The following is a 14,048-nucleotide window of genomic DNA, read 5'->3' on the forward strand; positions in this document are numbered from 1 at the left end:
AGCTGGCTTCTACTGCTCTGTGCTGGTGTGTACTGCTTATTTGTACTTTAGGGTCAGGCTTAGAAGTTTAGGACTATATTAATATTTAGGGTCAGGGTTATGGTTAGGGTTTGGGTTAAGACCAGGGTTTAGGTTTAGGGTTGTGGTTAGGATTAGGGTTGGCTTGGGGATAGTTTTAGTTTAGTTTTTTTTTTAATTAACTCTCTTCCTTGCCTGCTCCACCTCTCCCTTTTCCTCTCCCCTTTACCCTTCTCTGTGCTTCTTCCTCTCCTGCTCCACCTCTTCCTTTAACTCTCACCCTAGCCCCTTTCTGTGCTTCTTCCTCACTCCCTTCACCTCTCCCCTTTCCTCTCTGCCTTTCCCACCTCTGTGCATATACCTCACCCACCTCCCATCTCCTTTTGCCTTGACCCCTTTCTCCCTTTTGTGCTTCTTCCTCTCCTCCTCCACCTCTTCCTTTAGCTCTTCCCCTTTCCCTCCTCTGTGCTTCTTCCTCACCCACTTCACCTCTTCCTTTCGCGAAGGAAGCTCCTTTCCTCACATAGATTGACACCATCTCCTGTGACATCCTCATAGGGCAGCTCAGGAAGTGCAGGCTGGATGAGTGGACAATGGGGTGAATTGAGGGCTGGCTGAATGGCAGAGCCCAGAGGGTTGTGATAAATGGGTCAAGTCTAGTTGGAGACCTGAGGCCAGTGGTGTCCCCCAGGGGTCCGTACTGTGCCCAGTGCTGTTCAACTTGTTCATCAATGACTTGGACGAGGGGACAGAGGGCTCCCTCAGCAAGTTTGCAGATGATACCAAACTGGGAGGAAAGGGGAGAGGTGGAGGAGGTGAGGAAGAAGCACAGAAAGGGGCTAGGGTGAGAGTTGAAGGAAGAGGTGGAGCAGGAGAGGAAGAAGCAAGGAGGAGGCAATGGGGGATAGCTAAAGGAAGAGGTGGAGCAGGCGAGGAAAAAGCACAGAGAAGGATAAAGGGGAGAGGAAAATGGAGAGGTGGAGCAGGCAAGGAAGAAGCCAGCAAGAGGGTTAATAAAATAAAACTAAACCAAAACCATCCCCAACCCAACCTTGACCCTTCTGCTGGAGCTGCTCTCCTCAGAGTGTGACCCTGAGGGTGGTGCTCTGGCCCAACACAGCCTTGGTTGCCATGGGCACTGCCCCATCACAATGGCCTTGGGGACATGATGCCACCCCCATCACAAAGCCCTGGTCGTTGCCATAGAGACTCCCAGGGGTATGTCCTGGTGGTAGCCAAAGGCACCCACATCTCATCTCAGTGCCTTAGTGGTCAGCAAGGGGAGGCCTTTTGGGTCCCTGTGCCATTGTTTGGCCATCCTCACAGATTTTTATTTGGGAGAGCACAGCCAGTGGGGCGACATGCGTGTTCTATCGCTCTTTTTGGCACAGTGGACACCATGCCTCTATACCAGATCCCATTTGGGCTCTCCAGTTCTGCAAGGAAATGAACAAACAGGAAGGAGTTCAGCACAGGGACAACAAGTTGGGCAGGGGCTGGAGCATGGGGCAGGTAAGGAGACCTGGAAGAGGGATGTTTGTTCAGCCTAGACCAGAGAAGGCCAGGAGGGATCTTCATGCTGTGCACAAATACTTTGTGGAGGGCACAGAGCAGCAGGATTTTCTTGGAAGGCCACATTAATTGCATGAGAGGCAGCCGGGAAAAGATGGACAATGGAAAATCTGCAGCGTATGAAGGATTCACAGACTTTGGTGTTGTGAAACCATACCTTAACTTAAACGCAACTTATAGAGCTCCTGACCCCAGAGACAGCCCCCATCCTGCCTGGCAGCACGTGGAGCCCAGAAACCCAACAAACCAATCAACCAGATGATCATGCGCTGGTCATGCACGAGGCCGTCCAAGGAGCTTCTTGATCATGCGCTGGCCATGGGGCTGCAGCTCCTGCCATTCCTGCTCAGCCCCCCACCTGCCCACAAGACATTCTTTGCTACTGACCTTAGGCTGACCTCCACATCTCCCCCTTCCTTATTTAGTTTTTATTTGAGCAGTCATCACTTGATTGATTGATCATACAATTAACCATTCTACACATGATAACAGACAAGGTAGACAATTAACAACAAGCAAAATACAATTAACTCAATAATCAAAAACTTTACAATTTGGGTTTTCCAAAGCCCAAACTGTCTTAACCAAGAAAATACTCCTATTAAACATGTTTGCAAGGGATTGTCTGGTGTTGACATGGCTAACGTTACCCATACATTTCTTGGCTGTTTGACCTCGTCTGGGACAAAGGCTGCACAGCTGCTGAGGAAAGCCAGGGCCATACACATCGCAAAGGGACTCATCTTGGTTTCCCGTCTGTCAAAACACAAGCATAACCCCTTCCCCAAGTTACTAAGTCTTTTGGACCTTCCCACTTCCCTGTAACTAGATCTTTTATGGTAACTTGGGATCTTGGCTGTAAATTTTCTGACCGTTGGCCAAAGTGTTGAGTAACTCACCTGCTCATCTGCTATGTTACAATTTAAAAAATTAAATACATATAAAACTTCATCCAATCTTTCTTGGCGGCCATCTCTCTGAGCTCCCCCTCTCTGTTTAATGAACATATTTTTTAGGGTCTGGTGCAAGTGTTCAATAACTGCCTGCCCAGTAGGAGAATAAGGAATATCGAAGATATGTTGAACGCCCCATTGTTTAAGGAAGTCCTGGGTTTGCATAGCACTATACACAGGCCCGTTGTCTGTTTTTATCATTTTTGGAACATCCATGACTGCAAAACATCTTAACCAGTGCTTACACACATCCTGACTTTTCTCCCCAGTATGTGACCATGCGCGAGTAACAAAGTAGGGATTGGCTCAGTGATTTAACAAAGTCCATAAATTTCACAATCGGGCCATCAGCAAATCAGCGGTTGGGCCATCTCAAACCGTAGCTCCCTCCAAGCACTTTAACAGGCCTTCGACATTTAAGGAATCTGTTCCAAAATTAAGATTTAGAGTTGTGAATTTTTAAAAAGCCATGGTTGCAGCTACCAGTCCACCAGCTGTGTGGAGCCTGGTACTTTGGCTTGAACCTCAGTTTGCCACTCTGCATCCACCGACATTTTCCAGGCAATGGCAGCCTTTTTAGTTCGCCCTGATCCATCTGTGAAGACAATAATACCTGAAACGGGAGTTTGCTGCCAAAGAGACCTTGCTAATAAGGGAATGTTAGGAAGTTCTGACCACAACATATGCAGGGGATAGTGGATGTTCATCTGTCCTGCAAAGTCTGCTAAAGCCACCTGCATGGGTAAATGTTCTGCTAATAACCATTGCAAATTTTCCTTGGTTGCAGGAAGATAAATGAATCTTGGATCGCTGCTGTTTAACATTCTTAAGTGCATTCTTGCTTTCTGAATTAACTGTGCATATTCTTCTGTCGCGGTGATAATTTCTTTTTGACTGTCCATGAGGTAAAAAGATCCACTTCACCACTCGAAGTGGATCTGTCAATGACCTATACAGCAGGTGAATAAGCGAGGTGGAGCTGGCCTGCCTCCGCCTCCCGGCCTTTGGGGCAGTTTTTCTTGAGATGGCCATTCTCTCCACATTGAAAACACTTCCCTGCCTCTTCCTTTTAAGGTGGGATTTGGTTTTTCCCAGTGAAATGCACTGCTGATACATACATGACCGGCATAGCTGTTAATATTTCTAAGTTCCCCCACTGAACTGCCTCTCTGCTAAACATTTCCAGTGATTCGACCCTCGATTCCCTTTTGTAACCTCGTTATGTGGGTCTGGGGCTGCAAATCAGGTTCCTTCTCCGGGTCCCTGGGGCCTGGGTCGAACGGATGGTCGCACAGAGGATCAGCCACCCCAGCATATGGTGGTGCTGACGGTGCTGCTGCACGTGGCTGATTGCTTTTGTCCCCCTGAAGATCCCAGGCCGTTTTCAAGGCGACCATGATCTGCCACCAGGTGCTCACATGTTTTACTGCAGCTGTATCACCATCCACCATCACCTCCTTAAGGCGCTTTCCGAGTTCTTCCTACACCTCTCGCTGGAGTTTGCCTTCCTTCGGGAAAGTAGGTACCTTCTCCCGAATCCACTGGTCACTGCTGGGCCAGTCCTTGATAGCCCAAAAGCAGGGATGTGGCTCTGAGGGTGACTGCGAGGTCACATCCTTCTCTGTAGACTTGACGTCATCAAGAGGCTCTGGGTTGCTGAGGTTTCTTGTGACGTCACCCTCTGTCCCTGCTGCTGATAGGCCAGAGCCAGCTAAAGGTTCCAGGGCACATTGTGAGGTCACTGCTGGCCCTGTGTGGGATCGGCCAGCTGCAGAACCAGCCCCAGCCAAGGGCCTGTGAGGTCCCCTCAGTGTGAGCAGCTGATCAGAGGACAGGGCTGTGACATGGACTGTGTGGACGCGTCTGTCTGTGTAGAGGACAGGCTGGAAACACTCTGGCCGTGCAGGGCTCTCCCCAGAGCAAGTCCTGGAGATGGAGAAGGAGCAGCAGACGAACGGCTGTTCCTCATCCATGGACGGGATCCCTGGAGTGCAGGAGCGCATGAGGGAGGTGAGCAGTGGGGCTGGAGGGAGAGGTGGGCAGCAGGGATGGGACCTGCACAGAGAGCACGAGAATGGTAGGGAAGGAGACCTGGGCCAAGATAGCCAGGCTGGAGCTTCTCCAGTGAGGGAACACCTATTCCTGGCCATGGGCATTTCCTCTCACACAAAGCAGCCCAACGGGCACTCTCTCCTGTGCCTGACACTGGTTCAGGAAGAACAAGGTGCCACTGAAGATGTCTATGGGCCTTGACAGCCTTTGATGCAGCCACCCAGAGGTCCTCATTAGCCCATTGCCTGTTCATACCATGTGGTGGGATGAAGAGGAGTTCAGGGGAGGAGAGCTAGAAGGGTTTGAGACTGCAGGGCCTGGAGCAGAGACGTGGCGGGGCAGGAGTGCCTCCCATTTATGCATCACCCTGGATGTAGACGGGATGGGCTTTCCCTACAGCCAGTGCTGGAATGTCTGTGTTTGGGTACAGGATGGAAACGCAGGATGCCCTGGGGCACTTGCCCAGCAATCACTCCAAGGGACATGGTTTTCCTGTAGGTGACCTGCTGTATCTGCTAGAGACATGAGGTTGTGCTGGACACCCCAGGCATCAGACAAGGCCCTGCCAGCACTTTTCTGTGATATCAAATCAGGACTCTGCATTGAATTACAAGAGCTGTTGGTTAATCCTGCAATCTTCCCATACCTCAGCTTCATGGGGAGTGTCGCTTTTGTCGAAGTTGGCATCTGGGGTCATTTCAGATGGCCAAGACAGCCAATTCCCTAACTCATGCTCTAGGATCATGCAGGTCTCCTAGTAGCTCCATCAGAGCAAGCGGGCACTGACACACGCCTTGCACCTCCTCAGTCTCTTCTGCTGTCACCAGGTGTTTCTGTGGGAACTGCTGACTCTCACCCTGCATCTCCAGTGACTGTGGTGGAGCTTTGACAAGGACCTCGTGGGCAGATCTCTGTGCTCTGCTCACTTCAGTTTTGGCAAGGGGAATCCCACCATTGCTGTATTTGTGGAGTTTAGAGGAGGGATTCGAATACAAGTTCAGATCCAGGCCTAGATGGGTACTGCCCAGATTTATATTTCTGAATCAGCACCTGGACCATGTGTCAATTAACTCCCTATTTGTCCACTGCTTGGTCTCCTGTCTAGTTAAGGGATGTGAAATGAGGCTTCCAGAGTGGGGTATTTCCAACTTTCATAGATAGTCATCCTTTGATGCAATAAATTGCCATGTTGGAATAATCTCTCTCCAATCATTAGCAAAGGACAACAGGTGATTATTTTAGTTTATTGAAGTGAACATTTCCCAGGAGGAGGGAGCACGAGGGACACAGAAATTGGTGAGTTCAGCTGGGCCTCTGCTCCTGAGCGGGGCCAGGCTCCTGGGACGGAGGCAGCTCGTGGCAGCCTGGCAGCACTGCCCAGAGACAGCCGAGTGCAGGAGCAGCTCCTGTGCCAAGAGCAGCAGGGCTGCGGGCACTGCCTGCTGCTGCGGACAGCAGAGGAGAGAAGACAGCGAGAGGGGAACGGCAGCGTGAAGGATAGAGGAGAGCTTTTTGTGGGAGAAACCTTTCCAGCCCTTGACACGGTGAGCAGGGCAAAGCTGCTGAGGTTCCTGGAGGTCTCGTCTGAACTCAGTACATATAATTATGATTGGGATTTTAAAGGTCTCTCTCCTGGAGCATGCAGGGTTTAGCAGGAGGAGGAGATGCTTCAGAGCAGGGATTCCCTGCCACATGCACGAGGGGTCCTTTACTGGAGAAGAGCAAGAGAAGGGCTACTTGAAAGGGAAGGAGCTTTCCTTCAGGTCTCTGCTCTTTCAACCACCTTATTATGGCTGGGAGAAGGTAGAACAAGTTTTCTACTTTGATAAGGAACTGAGAGTCCTAAACCTTCACTCTGAAAGATTAAGAGAGAATTAATAGTTCTGTGAGAAACTTCAGCAAGCTGCTTAATCCCCATCTTAGCCTAGAGGCTGCATCAATATCATCTTTGTGGCCTCCTAGGACTTTCTATAACCTACTTCTTAGGACCTGCAACTGCAGAGCTTCCCTTGGACATTGCCCAGAGGTTTGTGCAGGGCAGAGCTGAGCACAGATAGGGTCATATGGGATCTGTGAGCAGGGACAAGACCCAGGGACAGAGGAAGAGCTGGTGGCAGGGACAGCTGCAGGCAGCAGAGATGGGCAGGGAAGGGGCAGGAAGTGCAGGGCAGGAGCCGCCTCCTCTGCAGCCAGACCTGGGAGATCTCTCCTGCCACGGGACCATCTCCAGCCTCCCCACCAAGGGACTAAGGTGTGCTCTCTGTGAGGTGACGTACCCATCTGGTAAGGTGAAGGTTTCCCACAATGCCTCCCTGTCCCTTTCCCTTCCTCCATCCAGCACATTACAGGTCTTGCTCCTTAATTCTTCTCCTGTCCATGCTGCTCCTGTTCTTGCTCTCAGCTTTCCGTGGTTGAGTGTTTTCAGCTGCAATTCAGAGACTGATGCTGCAAGGTGTGGAACAGAGGGGTCTGAATGGGAATGAGGTTCTTCCCAAGCCTACCCTGTAGAGCTGCAGGAAAAGCAGTCCCTGGGTCTGGGAATTGAGCTGACTCTCCCTTAAGGAGAGCCCATCTTCAGTGTTGTCAGTCCTTTGGCTCTTGCCCTGTGGTGTCACCCCTGCCAGGCTGCCCCCTTCCCTCCAGAAAGGCTCTGCTGTCTCATGGCCATTCTGTGATACCTGGGTGACCCGTGAGGAAGCTGCAGAGATGCTGAGGGTATGGAGGTGGTGGTGGGAGGCTGTCCAGGAGCAGCTGGAATGAGCCCTGTGTGTCTTTGGCCAGGAGGGTGGAGCCCTCCCTTAGGTGTGTGGAGACAGGGTGAGAAAGGTGGAGATGGGCACTTAGAAACTGCACAGCTCTGCTCTCAGCAGGGCCTGTCTCCTTTTAGGGCACCATATGAGCATGATGACACTCTAGCTCAAGGAGACCAGTGCACAGGAAATCTGGGAACAAAACATAACAGACAAATGAGATGTCCCAACTCTGCGCATAAGTGACTGGGGATGCATTCCTCTAAGGACTCAGAGTTGAAATGTGAAGGATTTGTCCTTTAGGGAACACTCCCGAGGAGTGACAAGGACATCTCAAAGAAACTAAAAATTACTGTTCCTCAAACCTCTTTGCTTACCCTTGGGAGTAAAGATGCTGAAAAGCTCATCTACATCTTGAATGGATCTCACCTGCCAGAAAAGGTAAAACATCCAAAAGTGTGGCCTCCATTACCCACTTCCCACTACTGTTCAGCACAGACTGCTCTCGAGTTGAGGTCTCTGCTCCTCACAGCACACACAACCAGTGAAAAATGGAGCTCAAGCAAAGGAACTGCACTAAGACACTCTTACTCTTACTAAAGAGAGGCAGTGGTGGGTGGTGTCATAAAAGAAATGACTTCGGAATTTTATTTCTTGTAAAGTCCCTCCTAACTTTTCATTGTTTTCTGTTCCTTAGACAGGCCCACATAACTGCAGGGAGCTAATGTCCAACAGCAGCTCCTTCAACGAGTTCCTCCTCCTGCCATTCGCAGACACAAGGGAGCTGCAGCTCTTGCACTTCTCGCTCTTCCTGGCCATCTACCTGGCTGCCCTCCTGGCCAATGGCCTCATCATCACAGCTGTAGCCTGCGACCACCGCCTCCACACCCCCATGTACTTCTTCCTCCTCAACCTCTCCCTCCTTGACCTTGGCTGCATCTCCATGACTGTTCCCAAATGAATGCACAATTCTCTGTGGAACACCAGGGCCATTTCCTATTCAGAATGTGCTGCCCAGATATTTTTCTTCTTCTTCTTTTTTGCAGCAGAGTTTTCTCTCCTCACAGTCATGGCCTATGACCGCTACGTTGCCATCTGCAGACCCCTGCACTATAGGACCCTCCTTGGCATCAGAGCTTGTGTTAAAATGGCAGTAGCTATCTGGGCCTGTGGCTTTCTCTATGCTCTCCTGCACACAGGGAACACATTTTCCATTCCACTCTGCCAAGGCAATGTGGTGGAGCAGTTCTTCTGTGAGATCCCCCACATCCTCAAGCTCTCCTGCTCAGACTCCTACCTCAGGGAAGTTGGGATTCTTGGGGTTAGTGCCTGTTTAATCTTTGGGTGTTTCGTTTTCATTGTGGTGTCCTACGTGCAGATCTTCAGAGCTGTGCTGAGGATCCCCTCTGAGCAGGGCCGGCACAAAGCCTTTTCCATGTGCCTCCCGCACCTGGCTGTGGTGTCCTTGTTTGTCATTACTGTATTGTTTGCCTACCTGAAGCCTCCCTCTATCTCCTCCCCACTTCTAGATATGGTTGTGTCCATTCTGTACTCGGTGGTGCCTGCAGCCCTGAACCCCCTCATCTACAGCATGAGGAACAAGGAGCTCAAGGAGGCACTGAAGAAACTCATCCAGTGGGAACAAGATAAATGATAACAACTGTTTCATTCACTCACCAGGATATCTGCCTATAGGTCGTATTTTATCCATTTATTTCTTTTTTACTTCTCTCTTTTACATCCATCTTAAAATAATAAATGATAAAATAAAGATAACTAGTTTTTGTCATGTCTGCACAGCAATCTCTCCTTCAGCACTTAAACACAGACCATGATAAAGCAGGAAGCCAGGCTTCCCCCTTCACTAGCAGAGAGGGGGGATTCTCTGAGCCGCTTCTTTGAGCTCCCTTGGATGTGCCCAGTGCAAGGAGGAGAGTTTCCCTCTGCAGCGTCTTTTCCAGCACTGACACCAAGGGACCTCTGGGGTACAGAGTCACGGCGGGACAAGGGCAGGTGGGCTGAGACCAGGGGTCCAGTGTTGTTTAGGAGATCTCAGCTCTCGTGCCTATGGTTAGAGTGTGATGTCAAATCTCTCTAATATGACAGAAATGGCAACCAAGTGTCACCACAGGTTTCCATGGTTCCATGCAAAGCTCTAACACACAAAACTGAACATGAGTGAATTGAAGGAAAGTCTAGAGGCAGCCTTCCCATGGCAGTTCATCTTTCCTGAAGACACATTCCAGGAGGGAAGCAGGAGTTTCTCTATTTAGAGTTGGCCTCCTCATTTCCGTGCTGTCCTTCCATGCTTTATTCTGCAGATATGGCCCAGGAACTGTCATAACCTGGTAGAGATAGGCTTGTTTTCCCTCGTACCCTGGAAGAACAGGCAGGACCAGTCCTTGGGCTCCCTTAAGACACAGCTGGACTCCAGAATAACATTTCCATAATAAAAGGGGATCTTCCCTATGATGGTCCTGAATCTGGCCTCTCTTTAGAAACTGAAATCAAAAAATATGCCCAAGGGTGTGCAACCACAAATGGGCCTGCTCTTCTGCTTGTGAACTCCATGAGATCCAGGGGATGACCTCAGCATTCCAGGGTGATCTGTTAGCCTCAATCTAGGGTTCATCTCTCAGTGACCACTGCAGATAGGCAATGGTCTCTGCATTGCCTGTGCCAGGCTGCCCCACACGTGACTGTGCTGATGAGGGAACCCCCAGGGGATGTCCAGGCACAGGGTTTGCCTGGGAGTGGGCACTGAGTGCAGCTTTAACGAAACAGGGATGACTCACAGTGCAGGGACCAGAAGGTAGAGCACTAAACCCAAGTGCACATGGGGAAAGGAGGGCTCTGCAATCCCCAGAGAGGCAGTGGGGACCCAGGAGGCCCAAGGAAGGGGCAGTGGAGGGCGATTCCTGCACCCACAGTGAAACACCACAGCCTGGAGCTAGTGGCCACCCAAAGACATCTCCTGCCATTGCAATATTGTGAGGGCACTCTGAGTACCGTCAGACCTCAGCCACCAGTATCAGTGGCCACAAGGGCACACTGATGGCTCATGCTCAATTTGTTGTCAACCATGATTCCCAGGTCACTATTTGCGGAGCTGCTCTCCAACAGGTCAACCCCCAGCCTGTCCTGGGGCATGGGGTTATTCCTTCCTAGCTGCAAGACCCTGCACTTGCCCATGTTGAACTTCATAAGGTTCCTCTACCCCCAACTCTCCAGGCTGTCCAGGTCCCTCTTAAAGCCTGCACAGACCTCTGGGCTATCAGCCATTCCTCCCACCTTTCTATATGCAGAAAACTTGCTGAGGGTGCAGTCTGTCCCTTCTGGTCACTGATTAATAAACTGAACAGGTTTTGACTGACTCCTCATATCAATAGTTGCAGGTCTCCAACTAGGCTCTGAGCCAATGATCACAACCCTAAAGCCTAAACCCCAAACCCAGCTGCTCACATGGAGGTGACCTCACAGGTGCAAACCCACCACATCCCTGCTGCTGCCTGTGGCCTTCAGAGACAGCAGCTTCCTCAAACCCCTTCCCCACACAGGAACCACTGCTGCCCTCTCAGCTCCTCTCACCACAGAGACCCCCCACCCACCGCCCACGCCTGCCTGCCTGCTGCCGGCCAATCAGGCACTCACAAAGACATGACGTCACAGCGCCGTCCCGCCCAGCTCTCTGGCCCTGCCCTCCAGGGCAGCAATGGCCTCCCCAGCCCTTCCCCACCAGGAGCCCAGCCCGGGCTCAGCAGCTGCTCCGCGGAGATGATCTCAGCAGCGCAGAGCCCCGCAGGGCCCGGCTGCTGCCCAATGAGGCGCTGCGGGAGCGGTGACCTCACAGTCACCAGGCAGAGCCAGCCCTGCTGCTGCCCAATCAGCTCTGCCCGCAGCAGGGACCTCCCAAGCAGCAGCCACGCCCTCTCCCTGCAGCTGGCCTATCAGGGGCTGCGGCAGCAGTGACCTCCTCGTGCCCAGCGCAGCCATTGGCTGTGAGGCCCTGCGGGGCTCCTGGCTGTGCTGGGGGCTGTGCGGGGCCGGGGCAGGGAGGGGAGCCCAGCTCGGGGCTGCGGGTGCTGGAGGTGCTGGTGTGGGGGCCTGGGGGGCTGTGTGAGCTGCTGTGTTGGGCTCAGCCAGCACTGCCCACCCCGGCGTGGGGGAGAAGAGGGGCAGCCAGTGCCAGGGAAACCTGCCTGGATTCTCTCCTTCTCCCCCCAGCACCCACACAAGGGTTGGAGCTGCCCCACGGGACCCTTGGGGCTCGGGGAAGCCCCAGCCCCAAGGGTCCTGGCTGCCACATTGTCCCATGAGCAAGGTGGGACCCTCAGGCAGGACTCCTGCGGCAGCCTCCAGCCCTGTGCAGCTACTGTCACAGCCTGGGATCCACAGGGGTCTTTGCAGTGGCAGTTTCTGTGTGACACCTCGGGGAGGAGCTCCCGATGCTGGGAGTGAAATGAGTGAGTTTGTGAAATGACCAGTTCCCTGCTCTGCAGATGATGAAGCTGGTGAATATCCCTGCAACCTCCCTTCATGCTGTTCCTCATCTCTGCATAGTCCTGGTTACCATCTTAGCAAAGAGAAAGCCCATCTGCCTGGAACCCTGTCAGAGATGTGCCTTTCCAAGTCACTGCCAAAGGAAGGACTTCTTTGGGTTGCTTATTCAGTCTGTGGCAGTTCACCAGTGATGCTGTGAGCCCAGCTCTTCATGCTGGGGGTCTTGGCGCATTCTCTCCCCTGTCTCCTGTGCGTCTACCTAAGTCTCCCATTCCCACATGTCCTGTTTAGACTGGCAATTTCTAGCATCCCCTTTAGGGCACTATCTGGACACATTGTGACTCCTCCCGATACTCTGTTCACTCAGAGACCCAGCTGCTCGTTTGCCCTTTAGGGAGGATAAACCTTGCTCTGTCTCTCTGTAGTCTGCACCATTAGCCAAGTTCTTACTATATATACGGATTGTAAGGACCTAGCATACATTCAAAGAGTGTCATTATTTTCCATGAAACTATACTCTGCTTTATTTTTTGTTTGTTTCTTTCTAATTGGAAGAAGACACCCCTGTGCCTGTTAGCAGCCAGTTGTCTAAGTAAAGCAGGTGAGAATTGGGGCAGGTGAGCTATAACATTGAGTGCAGACGTAGGTGGACTAAGGCTGGCTTTCAACATGAGTGATTTAAATTCTCGAGAGGCTGATGAAGGAAATGGTAGGGCTGGGGAGATGGGGAGAAAGATTGTGCATACAGTGCCTGATCTCTGGGACGCTGCTTTTCCTTCATGTGCTGCCTTCATTAGGAGTCACTCTGGATGGCTATGAATTGGATGGTGTGCTGTCAGCTATTCTTTAGAAGAATAATAGAAAACTTTAAAAAGATGAAATATTTGTATATGATTGTTGTCTTCAGCTTTCAGCTACACACCCCAAACCTCCCCAATGAGCCATGGACACTTGAAGGAAATTGCAGGGAGAGTCCTGGTTTATCAGGGCTTTTTGCTTTTTAATGAGCTCCATGCAGTACTTGGAGCTGAGTCCATGAATTGCAGCTATTGAAAGGAGATTGAAGAAATCAGTGAGGAAGTCAAAGTCAGAAGGAAACCCTAAAGTTTTGTAGAGCATTAATGGATCCCACTGAGGTCATTAACTGCAACAACTCACCAGGGGCTGATTAAAGGTAAAAAATATAACCATTGAAATAATACTCAGGTGGCTCTGATGCTGAATACACCCTTGATGTGTTTTGTCAACACACATTGGCCAAGCACAGGCAGAGAAACCCTGAGAAGGGAGATCCTTTCCTCCATGTGTTGCCCACGTCCTCCCTGGCATCAGTGTTTGGGTGAGGGTGTGCAATGCTGAGTGCAGGACAAACACATGACACCTCCCAGGGTCCCCAGAGGGATAAAGGGGGCAAAGAAGTCCTGATGATTCGGGGTAGGCCTCGGTGACAGACATAACAGCCATAGTCAAGAGGATAAAGACCTCCATTCTGTTGGGGCCTTGGCAGTGCCCTTGGCCATCTCTACCACAGGTCATCCTAGACGTGCTCCTGTGTCCCTACAGACTATAGACACCCAATCTGCTTCCCCAGCAAGTTCTCACAACAGGATCTCCTTCCCTTCCTTGATGGCTTTTCCATCCTCAGTGGCTGTTTCTTTAAACATAAAACCATTGGTGGTGACAGACTCGCTCTGGATGCTCTGTAGCACCACTGCTCTATCCTTCAAGTGATATTTCTTCGTCCTATTGCCCAATCTGAGCTTCCCAAGCTGTATTTTGGTCCTGTTTCCTCTTTTCATGCTGCTTCCCACTACCAAGGAAATCTCTTGGCAGCCCCACAATGTGGGGGCGAATATAACCTTGTGTGTCATGACAGAGTGAGTGGAACATGAGGAACTGAAGTGCCAGGGCCCGAACGACAGGCCCGAGTCGGGGTTGACTTAGAGATGAATACAAAACACCCGCCTGTAGAATTGCTCATGCCAGCTTGCATGGAGGCTTATTAAACTGCAGCTTTTTTAAGCTCTCGTGCGGCTGTTTTTGACCTTGAAGGGAACCCTCCCATCCGAGGCCTGTGCTCTGACCAGATCCCCATCCTACATGATAGGGAAAGTATGCCACATCAGATGTTACCACTCACAAAATTCAAGTTATCCTGATTTGCTGATTTTACTCCATAAAAGAGGGACACTCTTGCTGCGAT

The 14,048-nt window shown here is 51.2% G+C and overlaps 1 protein-coding gene across 1 annotated transcript; it reads left to right on the plus strand.

The window, feature by feature from the left end:
• Positions 1–8,069: 8,069 nt before the first annotated feature.
• LOC148595404 (olfactory receptor 14J1-like) lies at positions 8,070–8,999 on the plus strand. The gene has a single exon (XM_088520946.1). The coding sequence runs from the start codon at positions 8,307–8,309 to the stop codon at positions 8,997–8,999; it is 693 nt and encodes a 230-aa protein (XP_088377072.1). The 5' UTR covers positions 8,070–8,306.
• The last annotated feature ends 5,049 nt before the right edge of the window (positions 9,000–14,048 follow it).

This window comes from Tinamus guttatus, unplaced genomic scaffold, assembly GCF_059628265.1.
Source record: "Tinamus guttatus ecotype Peru unplaced genomic scaffold, ASM5962826v1 Tinamus_guttatus_pri_ptg000106l, whole genome shotgun sequence".
Classification (NCBI taxonomy): Eukaryota; Metazoa; Chordata; class Aves; order Tinamiformes; family Tinamidae; genus Tinamus; species Tinamus guttatus.

What these genes read in the sequence shown, in the direction of transcription:
- LOC148595404 (XM_088520946.1), top strand. Translation starts at nt 8,307, where the DNA reads ATGCACAATTCTCTGTGGAACACCAGGGCCATTTCCTATTCAGAATGT.